Source organism: Ranitomeya variabilis, chromosome 1 (genome assembly GCF_051348905.1).
Source record: "Ranitomeya variabilis isolate aRanVar5 chromosome 1, aRanVar5.hap1, whole genome shotgun sequence".
NCBI classification, from domain to species: Eukaryota; Metazoa; Chordata; class Amphibia; order Anura; family Dendrobatidae; genus Ranitomeya; species Ranitomeya variabilis.
This window is the reverse complement of record NC_135232.1, coordinates 469,074,234-469,087,789: the sequence shown is the minus strand read 5'-3', so window position 1 is coordinate 469,087,789 and position 13,556 is coordinate 469,074,234. Positions and strand designations below refer to the sequence as shown.

At 47.7% G+C, this 13,556-nt stretch overlaps 1 protein-coding gene across 1 annotated transcript in view; it reads right to left on the bottom strand.

The window, feature by feature from the left end:
- The window catches only part of IGFBPL1 (insulin like growth factor binding protein like 1), a 101,750-nt gene that overhangs the window by 33,715 nt on the left and 54,479 nt on the right, over positions 1-13,556 (bottom strand). The window contains exon 2 of the mRNA XM_077250589.1: positions 6,320-6,429. Coding sequence (XP_077106704.1) covers positions 6,320-6,429 — 110 coding nt within the window. The remainder of the gene's footprint in view (positions 1-6,319; positions 6,430-13,556) is intronic.

Genomic DNA, 13,556 nt, shown 5'->3' with positions numbered 1-13,556 from the left:
GATCTGCCTGGGGCCCCATATGCTGCCTGGGGCCCCTGTGCTCTGCCTGGGGCCCCTGTGCTCTGCCTGGGGCCCCATGTTCTGCCTGGGGCCCCTGTGCTCTGCCTGGGGCCACTGTGCTCTGCCTGGGGCCACTGTGCTCTGCCTGGGGCCCCATATGCTGCCTGGGGCCCCATATGCTCTGCCTGGGGCCCCTGTGCTCTGCCTGGGGCCCCATGTTCTGCCTGGGGCCCCTGTGCTCTGCCTGGGGCCCCTGTGCTCTGCCTGGGGCCCCATGTTCTGCCTGGGGCCACTGTGCTCTGCCTGGGGCCCCATAAGCTGCCTGGGGCCCCTGTGCTCTGCCTGGGACCACTATGCTCTGCCTGGGACCACTGTCCTCTGCCTGGGGCCCCATATGCTGCCTGGGGCCCCTGTGCTCTGCCTGGGGCCACTGTGCTCTGCATGGGGCCCCATGTTCTGCCTGGGGCCCCTGTGCTCTGCCTGGGGCCACTGTGCTCTGCCTGGGGCCCCATATGCTGCCTGGGGCCCCTTTGCTCTGCCTGGGGCCCCATATGCTGCCTGGGGCCCCTGTGCTCTGCCTGGGGCCCCATATGCTGCCTGGGGCCCCTGTGCTCTGCCTGGGACCACTATGCTCTGCCTGGGACCACTGTCCTCTGCCTGGGGCCCCATATGCTGCCTGGGGCCCCTGTGCTCTGCCTGGGGCCACTGTGCTCTGCATGGGGCCCCATATGCTGCCTGGGGCACCTGTGCTCTGCCTGGGGCCCCTGTGCTCTGCCTGGGGCCCCATGTTCTGCCTGGGGCCCCTGTGCTCTGCCTGGGGCCACTGTGCTCTGCCTGGGGCCCCATATGCTGCCTGGGGCCCCTGTGCTCTGCCTGGGGCCCCATATGCTGCCTGGGGCCCCTGTGCTCTGCCTGGGGCCCCTGTGCTCTGCCTGGGGCCCCATGTTCTGCCTGGGGCCACTGTGCTCTGCCTGGGGCCCCATAAGCTGCCTGGGGCCCCTGTGCTCTGCCTGGGGCCACTGTGCTCTGCCTGGGGCCCCATATGCTGCCTGGGGCCCCTGTGCTCTGCCTGGGGCCACTGTGCTCTGCCTGGGGCCCCATATGCTGCCTGGGGCCCCTGTGCTCTGCCTGGGGCCCCATATGCTGCCTGGGGCCCCTGTGCTCTGCCTGGGGCCCCTGTGCTCTGCCTGGGGCCCCATGTTCTGCCTGGGGCCCCTGTGCTCTGCCTGGGGCCCCTGTGCTCTGCCTGGGGCCACTGTGCTCTGCCTGGGGCCCCATATGCTGCCTGGGGCCCCTGTGCTCTGCCTGGGGCCCCATATGCTGCCTGGGGCCCCTGTGCTCTGCCTGGGGCCCCTGTGCTCTGCCTGGGGCCCCATGTTCTGACTGGGGCCACTGTGCTCTGCCTGGGGCCCCATAGGCTGCCTGGGGCCCCTGTGCTCTGCCTGGGACCACTGTGCTCTGCCTGGGGCCCCATATGCTCTGCCTGGGGCCCCTGTGCTCTGCCTGGGGCCCCATATGCTGCCTGGGGCCCCTGTGCTCTGCCTGGGACCACTGTGCTCTGCCTGGGGCCCCATATGCTGCCTGGGGCCCCTGTGCTCTGCCTGCGGCCCCTGTGCTCTGCCTGGGGCCCCATGTTCTGCCTGGGGCCACTGTGCTCTGCCTGGGGCCACTGTGCTCTGCCTGGGGCCCCATATGCTGCCTGGGGCCCCTGTGCTCTGCCTGGGGCCACTGTGCTCTGCCTGGGGCCCCATAGGCTGCCTGGGGCCCCTGTGCTCTGCCTGGGACCACTGTGCTCTGCCTGGGGCCCCATATGCTGCCTGGGGCCCCTGTGCTCTGCCTGGGGCCACTGTGCTCTGCCTGGGGCCCCATATGCTGCCTGGGGCCCCTGTGCTCTGCCTGGGGCCCCATATGCTGCCTGGGGCCCCTGTGCTCTGCCTGGGGCCCCATAGGCTGCCTGGGGCCCCTGTGCTCTACCTGGGACCACTGTGCTCTGCCTGGGGCCCCATATGCTGCCTGGGGCCCCTGTGCTCTGCCTGGGGCCACTGTGCTCTGCCTGGGGCCCCATATGCTGCCTGGGGCCCCTGTGCTCTGCCTGGGTGTAGGACACTGGTGACGTCATTTATCTCCGGACATTAGCTCCGGACATTAGCTCCGGACATTATCTCCGGACATTAGCTCCGGACAAAGCCACGGAAGTTGGCACAAATTGCAGGAAGTAGTATTCTAGGCAATTAATCTCTGGACATTAGCTCCGGACATTAGCTCCGGACATTAGCTCCGAACATTATCTCCGGACATTAGCTCCGGACAAAGCCACGGAAGTTGGCACAAATTGCAGGAAGTAGTATTCTAGGCAATTATATATTAGATATATATTTTTGTGATTTCATTTTTTTGTATTGGATATCTATTAGAGATGAGCAAACTTTTCAAGGTTCTGTTCTGTTCAGTTCGATTCGCCAAACGTTTAGACGTTTGCTGAACATGCTCACCAAACAGTTCAACGAATTTACTCGAACCACCTTTAAATTCGATGGGAGGCCAATCCAAACGTATTCACAACATCTTAAAAAAACAAAAACTTCTCAATAGCTAAAATTAGGGGCAGACACCATGAAAAGAGGCATTAATTGACCCACAGTAGAAATTTCCAAATGGCACAGCAGCAGTCAGCCATGGGCCATGTATGAGGTCTCAGGGTCTGGGCCAGCATTTATAGCTTTGAATTGAAGTTTCAATGAGGACCTGGTGGTTAAGGGAGCTGTGTAAGCCTTCTTACCTGGGAGCCCTTATACCTCATGCAACCCCTACAAATTTTTTTTTTTCAGGCACACTGACATGGCACAAACATCAGTTTCATACAGTAATATTGGTAGAAAAGTGTAAGGAAAGCAACACAGGTAGTTGACTGAAAGTAAGTGCAGGCCTGTCTGCCGGGCTGGACTGGCCATCTGGCAATTCTGGCAAATGCCAGAAGGGCCTGGCTGGTTGTGGGCTGCCTTGTCTGCTATGTTGTTAGCAGAATCGGTGTTCTCAAGACACCCATGCTGTTAAGAGTTGTGACAGAGCACAAAGTCGCTGACTCGTCACTTACCCCACCAGGCCACAGGTATTATTAAAAATATTGTTCTGGTGCTTGGGGATGGAGACAACATGGGCCTGTGGGATTTCAAATGCCAGGGCTGAATTTCAGCCCCAGTCCGTACCTGCCTGTCTGAGAGACCTACTTACATGGGCAACCCACCAGATGGAGACCCAACTTGGAGTTTCCATAGTTAAAACATTTTTTGTCACACACCACTAAAGTGGCATCAATTTCCACAGAATAGAAATATAAGAAGCCTCTGACACACCTTCCACCACAGGCAAAACCCCAGATGGAGACCAAACTTTGAGTCTTCACATTTGAAAAAAAATTATTGTCACACACCACTAAAGAGGCATCAAATTCCACAGAGTAGAAATATTATAATAGGCCTCGGACAAACCATCCACTACAGGCAACCCACCAGATAGAGACCCAAATTCGAGTCTTCACATTTAAAAAAATTGTTTAGAACATCAGCAGCAGTAGCCACAGCAGACACAGAAGACACGTCAAAGGTGTCACAGACTGCAATAATGCGAGATCAATGCAAAGCAAATGATAATGAATTGAGAGTTGAGGGAACAAATGAAGATGAATTAAGGGTGGGGGAGAGTAAACGATGATGATTTGAGGGTGGGAGAGTAAATGATGATAAGTTGAGACTGTTGGATTGGGCACAGCAAATGCTAATAAATTGAGAGAGGGGTACAGCAAATGATGTCAAATTGAGGGTGGGAGAAAGCAAATTATGAATTGAGCGTGGGGAGAGCAAATGATGAATTGAGAGTGGGTGTGGGAGAGAGAGAGTTCATGACTTAATGAATTGGGGAGGAGTGGGGCATGTAAATGTAATGAATGGAAGTGTGGGAGATACATAGTGGGGGGGCATTGAAGATGCAGGAGTGTGACTGGTAATGAATTGCGTGGGAAAAGTGGCTATTTATAGTTAGTGAGAGCACATTGGAGGATTACAATTTATATTTAGAAGGGTGGGTTGCATAGTAACTAATTGTATATTAAATAGTGGGTGCATGTCTGTATTCAGCCTCGCAGTGTAGAAGGTAGGCAATGTGCTCTGGATGCGGTGCTCTAGATAACTGTGTTATTTTATGCAGAAATTAGTCCTGGCTGGAAAAAGTGGTGGCCGGTCTGCACTGGATGAAGAAGAAAAGCGAAGATGAGGAACTTCAACAGGAGACGTCACCGGTGAGTCAATTTTTTACCAGTACACTTACACTATACACTGTATACTATATAAATAGCTCCTGTTTATAATGACACTGGTGATCTTTGTATCACCTGTACACTACATACATTGCTCCTGTGTATATTGTCACTGGTGATCCCTGTATTACCTGTACACTATATACAGAGCTCCTGTGTGTAATGTCACTGGTGATCCCTATATTACCTGTACATTGATACTATATAGAGAGCTCCTGTGTATAATGGCACTTATGGAAATATTAGTATTGTGGGTTTTTTTTAATTAATGATCAGTATTGTAGTATTCAGTCATTATGTGGTGGTAATATGTCGTCTGGTCATGATGTGGAGGTATTTGTTCCTTGTATGTGGTATTATTCAGTGACTATGAGGTGGCAATATGTGGTCTGGTCATGGTGTGACAGTATTTGTACCTTTTATGTAGTATTATTGGTCATTTTAAAAAATGTATGTGACACATTCCCTTAAATAAAAATAAATATAATATACCTAAAAAGAGTATTAGATATTTTAAGAAATGTTTAATAGGTGAGAGTAGGGCCCAGCGAAAAGAGTCTACCTAGCTGTAGTGGCAGCTTAAAAAATATTTTGGCCAAAACAAAAGCTGCTGGGTATGTACAGTGGGGAAAATAAGTATTTGATACACTGCCAATTTTGCAAGTTTCCCTAGATACAAAGAATAATAATCTTTATCATAGATGTACATCAACTGAGAGAGACAGAATTTAAAAATAAAAACCAGTAAATCACATTGTATGATTTTTAAATAATTTAATTGCATTTAATTGCCTGAAATAAGTATTTGATCACCTAACAGCCAGCAAGAATTCGGGCTCTCACAGACCTGCTAGGAGCCGGCACCAAACAGGGGGAGTCCGATATTGGCGTACTATTAAGCCCCTTGTCAGAAAGGAGTTAGGAAGCCCTCCTACTCTGCATCCATAATCTGTACTAATTGCACCTGTTTGAACTTGTTACCTGTATAAAAGACACGCTACCTGTCCACACACTATTAATCAAACTCCAACCTCTCCACAATGAACAAGACCAAAGAGCTGTCTAAGGCCACAGGGACAAAATTGTAGACTTGCACAAGGCTGGGATGGGCTACAGGACAATAAGCCAGGAGCTCGGTGAGAAGGCAACAACTGTTGGCACAATTATTACAAAATGGAAGAAACAAAAAATGACTGTTAATCTTCATCGTCTGGGGCACCATCCAAGATCTCACCTCGCGGGGTAAAGATTATTCTGTGAAAGGTCTGGAATCAGCCAAGAACTACACAGGATGACCTGATGAATGATCTGAATAGAGCTGGGACAACAGCCTCAATCATTACCGCTAGTAACAGACTACTCCGCAATGGTTAAAATCCTGTATGGCACGCAAGGTCCCCCTGCTGACGCCAGCACATATCCAAGCTATTTGAAGTTCAACAACAATCATCTGGATGATCCAGAGGAGGCATGGGAGAAGTTCATGTGGTCAGATGAGACCTTTTTGGTATCAACTCCACTCACCGTGTTTGGAGGAAGAAGATGGATGAGTACAACTTCAAGAACACCGTCTCAGCCATGAAGCATGGTGGGGGAAACATCATACTTTGGGGGTGCTTTTATGCAAAGGGGACAGGACGACTGCAAAAATCTTTGGAGGGAGCTGAAACTCAATGTTGCCCAACAACAGCCCGGAAACCTGAAATATCTGAAGAAGATCTGTATGGAGGAGTGGGCCTAAATCCCTGCTGCAGTGTGTGCAAACTTGGTCAAGAACTATAGGAAACCTCTGACCTCTGTAATTGCAAAGAAAGGTTTCTGTACCAAATATTACATTGTTTTTATATTGTATCAAATACTTATTTCATGCAAATTAATTATGTAAAAATGATACATTTGATGTTGCCAGTAAGGGGCCCTGAAATGTCTGGTGGTAGCCCTATCTGTAAATTGTAAAATGTTATCATACCAGGCAACCAAGCACTGGGCAACAATCTCCCTTTTTACCTTTCTCCAGGAGATGCTTGGAGTCGGAACTGCCTTGACTTCACAAGACAAATAAACCTGAGCTCCGGTTACATTGTGAATCTTTTTAGGTGCAACTGTAATCACAGGAGCTAAAAGGAAGAGACATAACATTATTAAGAGGACACATAATGATACATAGACTGAATTTCCGTCTTATTTTACAGATGACTGTAGATTATGAAAATTTGTGTAAAAAGAAAGAAAAAAGTGTCTGTGCAAGCAACAAAGATGAAGAAGGGCTAAAATGGGAGATCAGTGGTGGCAGGCAGCATCTACTGCTGTTTGCCAAGTATTAGTCATGATCTTCACACAGCAGAAATAATCTGTTCTTGTGTTATTATAGGAACTGAAATTCCCTCTATGTTTTAAGCTGTTGGTAACCTCTATATACAGCTCCACAGCTGTGTATATGCAGTGAGAAAACAAAATATGAATTATTCACCCTGTTAATGTAATACTAAATCATTGCTCATGGGAAGAAGATATTATGGTTTTCCAAGCAGAACAGCTGTATTAAATGTCATTTGTCATCCAATTTCACAATGCAAACTGTATACATTGTTAAATAAATCTCTTACACCGGACTTCGAAAAATCCATGTCTCAATGGCTGTATAACACTTAAATTAAGTATATTCAGATAAAGCCACAAATACTGCTAAAGGATAATCCTTTACACCTACCAATCAGCTGTTCTTGGTGCTGGTGGCGGCCGGATGTGCTCAATTGAGGAGCTCTACAAACTGTATAGTGGCCGTAGCGAGGTACTGCAGACCCACCCCATTCCAATCAATAGAGATGGAAGTGCAGTACCCAACCGTGACCACTGTAGAGTCCACAGAGCTGTGTAGTTCCACTCCTCAACAGAGCTCACCTAGCCGCCGCCGGCACCAGGGATAGTCAATCGGTGCAAGGTATCGCACCCCCACCGATCTGATACTTTTGACATAACCTAAGGATTGGTCTTCAACATAAAGTAATGGGCAAAATCAACACGTTTGGCATCTCTGTAATCATAATGACCTAAAGAATCATATTACCAGATCATTTTTACAATGCAGTGAATGTCTGAATCATTTTGCACACAGTTATTGATAATGTCATAATAGTTTTTTGGCCTTACGAGTTGCAAACCTCGCAAAGCTTCTCTAGGCCATTATGATCACAGAGATGCCAAAAATGTGTTGATTTGCTTCTTTAAAGAGCAACCGTCGTTTTAATTATTCAATATTTTCCCATAAATTAAAGGTCCACATGAACATATGAAAGTAATACATCTTATCAACGCATCCTATCTTGGCAGCTGCTTGCTCCTCCTGTACTGATCAGTCTCAAAATTCTCAATGTACATGTAAAAGGTATCTTCAATGAATACAGAATTTCTCATTAGCGAGCTAAAAGATGACTGGATGACTGTTGGAGAACTTAGTTGCAGGACCTTAGTTATCCATGATTATCACCACTAGCAACTAGCTAACTGTTACTATATGAGTGAATTTTGCATTTTTGGGCGGTCGCCGCACACGTCAAATCGACGCATCCACATACAACGCATGTCCCTGCGTACCCAATGTTAAAGATAGGTACGCAGGGCAACGCAGGATGCATACAGAAGTAGGCGGAGCATAGGCGGGCCTTCAGGGAGGAAGTACGCAGCCAACCGCAGAACTCCTGAACGCCAATGTGAAACCAGCCTTAGAGAAAGTCATTGTTCAGCTGTCATGCAAATGAGCAATAAGTGCAGAAGTGATGCATATACCTGAGAGAGCAGTGTTACTGCTGCCTCTGTAAAGTGGCACAGACGAGATGACGGTCATAGGTTACTGCATTCTGCACGTTTCACTTGAACATACAGAGCACTGTAGCCAGTGACAAAGTGATCTCGGCTGATGCGCTTTGCACAGGCAGCAGTAAGGCCTCAGTCAGATGTATGTGCATCACGTCTGAATGAGGCTTTACACTGAAACAGCAGAGCCCAGTCAGTATTTAAAGTGATGTAGCGTGAACTCTGAACACTGTAGCGGTAGGAACATGGCAACCTGACATTGTACTAGTAATGCCAGGCTACAGACCAGTCATAACTACTGGAAAAAGTAACCCCCTTAGGCTTCTTTCACACTTCAGTTGTTTGGCGTCAGTCAGCTCCGACATAGTGACGGATCGATGGATCCGTCACAATTGTTGAGAAAACGGTTCTAACGGATCCGTTTTTTTGATGGATCCGTTACTTGGGGTTGTCTGGGAAAAGTATTTACTTTTTGGAGCATGCGCAATTGATAAAGCGGATTGGGGCGACGGATCCGCCAAATGACGGTCGCGACGGATCCGTTGCCCATAGGCGGCCATTCTATGGAATGGCGGACATGACGGATCCGTCACGAACCACCATTTTTGCACAGACAAAAAACATTATAATGTCCGTCAATGTCTAGATGACGTCCGCCAAATCTCGACGGATCCGTCACATGGCGGATGGAACGGACGACCATCCGCCACAATCCGTCGCTAATGCAAGTCTATGGGAAAATAGCAGATCCGCAAAAAAATGGCGGATCCGCTATTTGACGAAAACGGCGGATTCAAACTGACGCCAAAAGACTGAAGTGTGAAAGAGGCCATACTTTAACAAGTGCTGAGTACGGCTCAGCAACATGACATTAATAGTACAATGTCAGGTTGCCGAACATGCGTGTCCATACCTCTTGTCACCACTACCCAGAGCACCTGTCGCTGGAATGCCCACCAGGGCCGTGGGGTACTCGGTACTGGGTCCGGTACTTAAAGGGATGCATCACGGCGGTGGTGACCCAGCCCATGACCCTGGGCGCCTAAGTTAAGGGGACGGTCTTTAAAGGGGTTTGTGAAATAATACAAATTTGTGACGCCACCTGTGGTCAGGGGTGACCGATGCTGCTTAAAGGTGTCCGCTGGGGTGATATTATGGCAGCTGGGAAGGTATGGCTTCCCACAGGTGAAGCTGGGTCCCCAGGGCTCCCGGTGTAGTTGGGACAGGTGGTAGATGGTGTAGAAAGAAATGGAGGACACAGGGTTGCAGGCTCTTTACCTCTTTACTTATAAATTCAGGCAGCCACAGTCCAGGGTACTGGATCGCAGGTGCTGGTAGTGGTCCGGCCGGCTTGGAAGTGAATCTGGAATCCCCTTTATCAGGTGGGGTTGGAAGCCTTCCTTTAGGGCTGCGTTGTAGTCCATTGCTGTCTTAGGCCTCACACAAGGTCCTCACGTTTCTTCTCTGTCCCCCTTTTGGTAGGACACTACCGTTACGACAGGTAGCTTCAGCCTTTTTACAGGATCTCTATCACGACCCGGGCTCTGTCTACTACCGTGTCCTCGGGTCTCAATGGTGGACAGGTAACTTGCAATCCGCTGTCTGCCGGTTTCTGCCGTGGGGCATAGAGTTACCCCCACAACCTCAGTCTTCCAGCTACCAGTATCTGCGCTCAGCGTGGAGGAAGCCCTGTCGCAGCTTCTCTCCCCAGCTCTCAACTCTCCTTTGCTCCTTTCCCTCCTTCACTGTCTCCACAAACTGTTCTGTTATTGTTCCTACTAGGAGCTGCAGCACCTCTCGTGGCTGCATGGCCCCCTCTTTCTCTCTCAGACTCTCACCGTACTCTCACAGTCGTCCGTTCCATCCGCCATGTGACGGATCCGTCAAGATTTGGCGGACGTCATCTAGACATTGATGGACATTATAATGTTTTTTGGGACTACGATACAGGTATACTGTAGCGCAGCGGTAGCACACTTATGCAATGAGGAGGCAGTGACCCAGCAAAGTTCCAACACAAAGTCTCTTTAATGCGGTTACTTCACAACCTTAATATCCAATTCATACAAGTATGTACCATTAATGTCCTATTCACAGCACTACATAGTACCCGATATCCTCCAGATCGCAGTAGGGAACCATATCATCTGGATTACAATCATTAAACACACCAGTCCACCTCTGACCGATTGCCGTGGGTGACTGCACCACTGTGTTTATGTCTCTTTACTCACAGCTTTACACAGCATGCAATATCCTTCAGTTTACTGTCACTAAACACGCCAGTCCTCCGCTGACCAGTTACCATGGGCGACTGCACCACTGTGCATGCTGTGGGTGCCAGGTGTCTCAGCTCCCCTGGCTGCTTGGCTCCGCTTGCCTGTGTTGCCTCACACAGGAGCTCTGCAGAGCCAACTGTTCTGCCCTCTAGCATACACCAGACTGATACTGACTCTGACCCTGACACACCCAAACCCTCTATTGCAGGGATTTTAACTGGGATCTGTGGCCTTCAGCCACATGGAAAACCCGGGCCTGGAATGAAATGGACTGCACAACTACCATCCTGCAGTCCGCCTCAAAATACAAAAACCCCAGAGCAGGTTTTCCCAACTCTGCCTTGAACACTAACATGCCCAAGACTAGGACTTATTTTTAGTCTGCATTTCAATCACAGCTATGCCTGTGACTGCAATGCACGTTCATTGCCTCCATACGCCTCCGTGCACATCCTGGGGAGAACACACAGCAACCCCTACCTGTGACATCGGTCACCGCCTTACAATACCTATACACTTGCATCCAATGGAGGCTTCTTGTGGAAGTACACATTGTGCAGCCAAAAAAATACTTAAAAAAGCATAACTACTGAATGTAACTAGTCACCGTAGTTATCCCATGAGAGCGAATCAAAGGGCTTAGACTTTACATTGGTACACTGCCTTTCAGCCACAGCACAAGCACAATATGGGAATATTCTGCCACATGATTGAGAACAATTTTGGTAAAATTCACACTTGGGTTAATGAAATACTGCAGTAATCCAAAGCATGAGTTCTAACAGCAACAATGGTGACCTGCTACTGACACAGAGCATTCAACTAGGCTAAAGTCTCATCCGTACAAGCAGAAAGAAGAACGATAATGTATATACTCAATGAAACTATAGATTGCATCAGCGTCATTTTTATTATTGCTACATAACAATGAACATGAATGGCACCCTCTACAGATATGGGAAGATGTCAAATATATAGACCATATATAAGAAAAAAAAAACTTCCAGAAAAAGATACGTCAAATGTGCATACTTTTATGGATCAATGTGTCCGATTAATGCACTGTACTTAAAACCGCTATTTAAATTTTGTAAAGGGAGAAAGTATAAAGGATAGATATCCATGTAACATTGACCCCTTCTGTGATGGCGAAACCCCAATCTCAGTTTTGGCAGACCCTTCATCTGGGCGTTACACTATGATTGCGAGACTGTCCATTCAATCTCTTGCCAAATAATTGTTCATCGATGAATCATGTTAGAGTCCAGACTGTAGCGAAGCTTTTGTGTTGCGCTATCTTTACATACGGCTTTCCATCGTCCAACTCACAAATGATGCTACTACTTGGTGGGCAGAGGGTACGTGTCACGGGTGTGTCAGATGCAAAGACTGTCGCTCTGCATCTGGCTGCAGGTCTCTGAATTTGGCGTTACAGATGCCTCCTTAATCATTCTGGCATTTGGACCCAGCGGTAACTTCCTTCCGACTCTGGTTGACACACCTGCACCTAGGTGGTTATGGAATCTCAGTCTGCTTCAGGGAGTCGCCGGAGATATTCACCTTTTCCCCTTGTGAAGGCTAGGAGCTAAAGCAGTTGGAGCAGCTTCCTTTCTGGAGCTCTTGGAGGATGTTTGGTGTTACCTCTGAGTCTGCTCAAGCTAAGTTCATTCCCCTTGTTTGTCTACCTTTTTGTCTTTAGCTTACAGTGGGGACTGACCAGTGCTCATCCAACCCCCTCCCTATCCAGGGCCTAGCTCTAGGGAGATACAGGGTTTAGGTTTCCTGCTCGGCGATTGGTGAAAAAACAATTTTGGGATGGTAGGGCTGGTAGAGTGTTATCAGAGGTCTCCACTCACCCTTTCCCTAGTGTCTGAGCTTCCTTTCCCTCATCCCTTCGTGTTGCACTTAGTCTTCCCACACTATGCGTGACAGTATGATGACATAAATTCACTGAGTCTGATGAAAGATCAAGTATATTTACATGGATTTCTATTTAACCCCTTCATGACCCAGCCCATTTTGACCTTAATGACCTGGCCATTTTTTGCAATTCTGACCAGTGTCCCTTTATGAGGTAATAACTCAGCAACGCTTCAACGGATCCTAGCAATTCTGAGATTGTTTTTTCGTGACATATTGGGCTTCATGCTAGTGGTAAATTTAGGTAGATAATTTCTGCGTTTATTTGTGAAAAAAAACGGAAATTTGGCGAAAATTTTGAAAATTTCGCAATTTTCACATTTTGAATTCTTATTCTGTTAAACCAGAGAGTTATGTGACACAAAATAGTTAATAAATAACATTTCCCACATGTCTACTTTACATCAGCACAATTTTGGAAACAAAATTTTTTTTGCTAGGATGTTATAAGGGTTAAAATTTGACCAGTGATTTCTCATTTTTACAACAAAATTTACAAAACCATTTTTTTTACGGACCACCTCACATTTGAAGTCAGTTTGAGGGTTCTATATGGCTGAAAATACCCAAACGTGACACCATTCTAAAAACTGCACCCCTCAAGGTGCTCAAAACCACATTCAAGAAGTTTATTAACCCTTCAAGTGCTTCACAGCAGCAGAAGCAACACGGAAGGAAAAAATGAACATTTAACTTTTTAGTCACAAAAATGATATTTTAGCAACAATTTTGTTATTTTCCCAAGGGTAAAAGGAGAAACTGGACCACGAAGGTTGTTGTCCAATTTGTCCTGAGTACGCTGATACCTCATATGTGGGGGTAAACTATTGATTGGGCACACGGCACGGAAGGGAAGGAGTGCCATTTGACTTTTTGAATGAAAAATTGGCTCCAATCTTTAGCGGACACCATGTCGCATTTGGAGAGCCCCCATGTGCCTAAACATTGGAGCTCCCCCACAAGTGACCCCATTTTGGAAACTAGACGCCCCAAGGAACTTATCCAGATGCATAGTGAACACTTTAAACCCCCAGGTGCTTCACAAATTGATCCGTAAAAATGAAAAAGTACTTTTTTTTCACCAAAAAATTATTTTAGCCTCAATTTTTTGATTTTCACGTGGGCAACGGGATAAAATGGATCCTAAAATTAGTTGGGCAATTTCTCCTGAGTACACCGATATCTCACATGTGGGGGTAAACCACTGTTTGGGCACATGGTAAGGCTCGGAA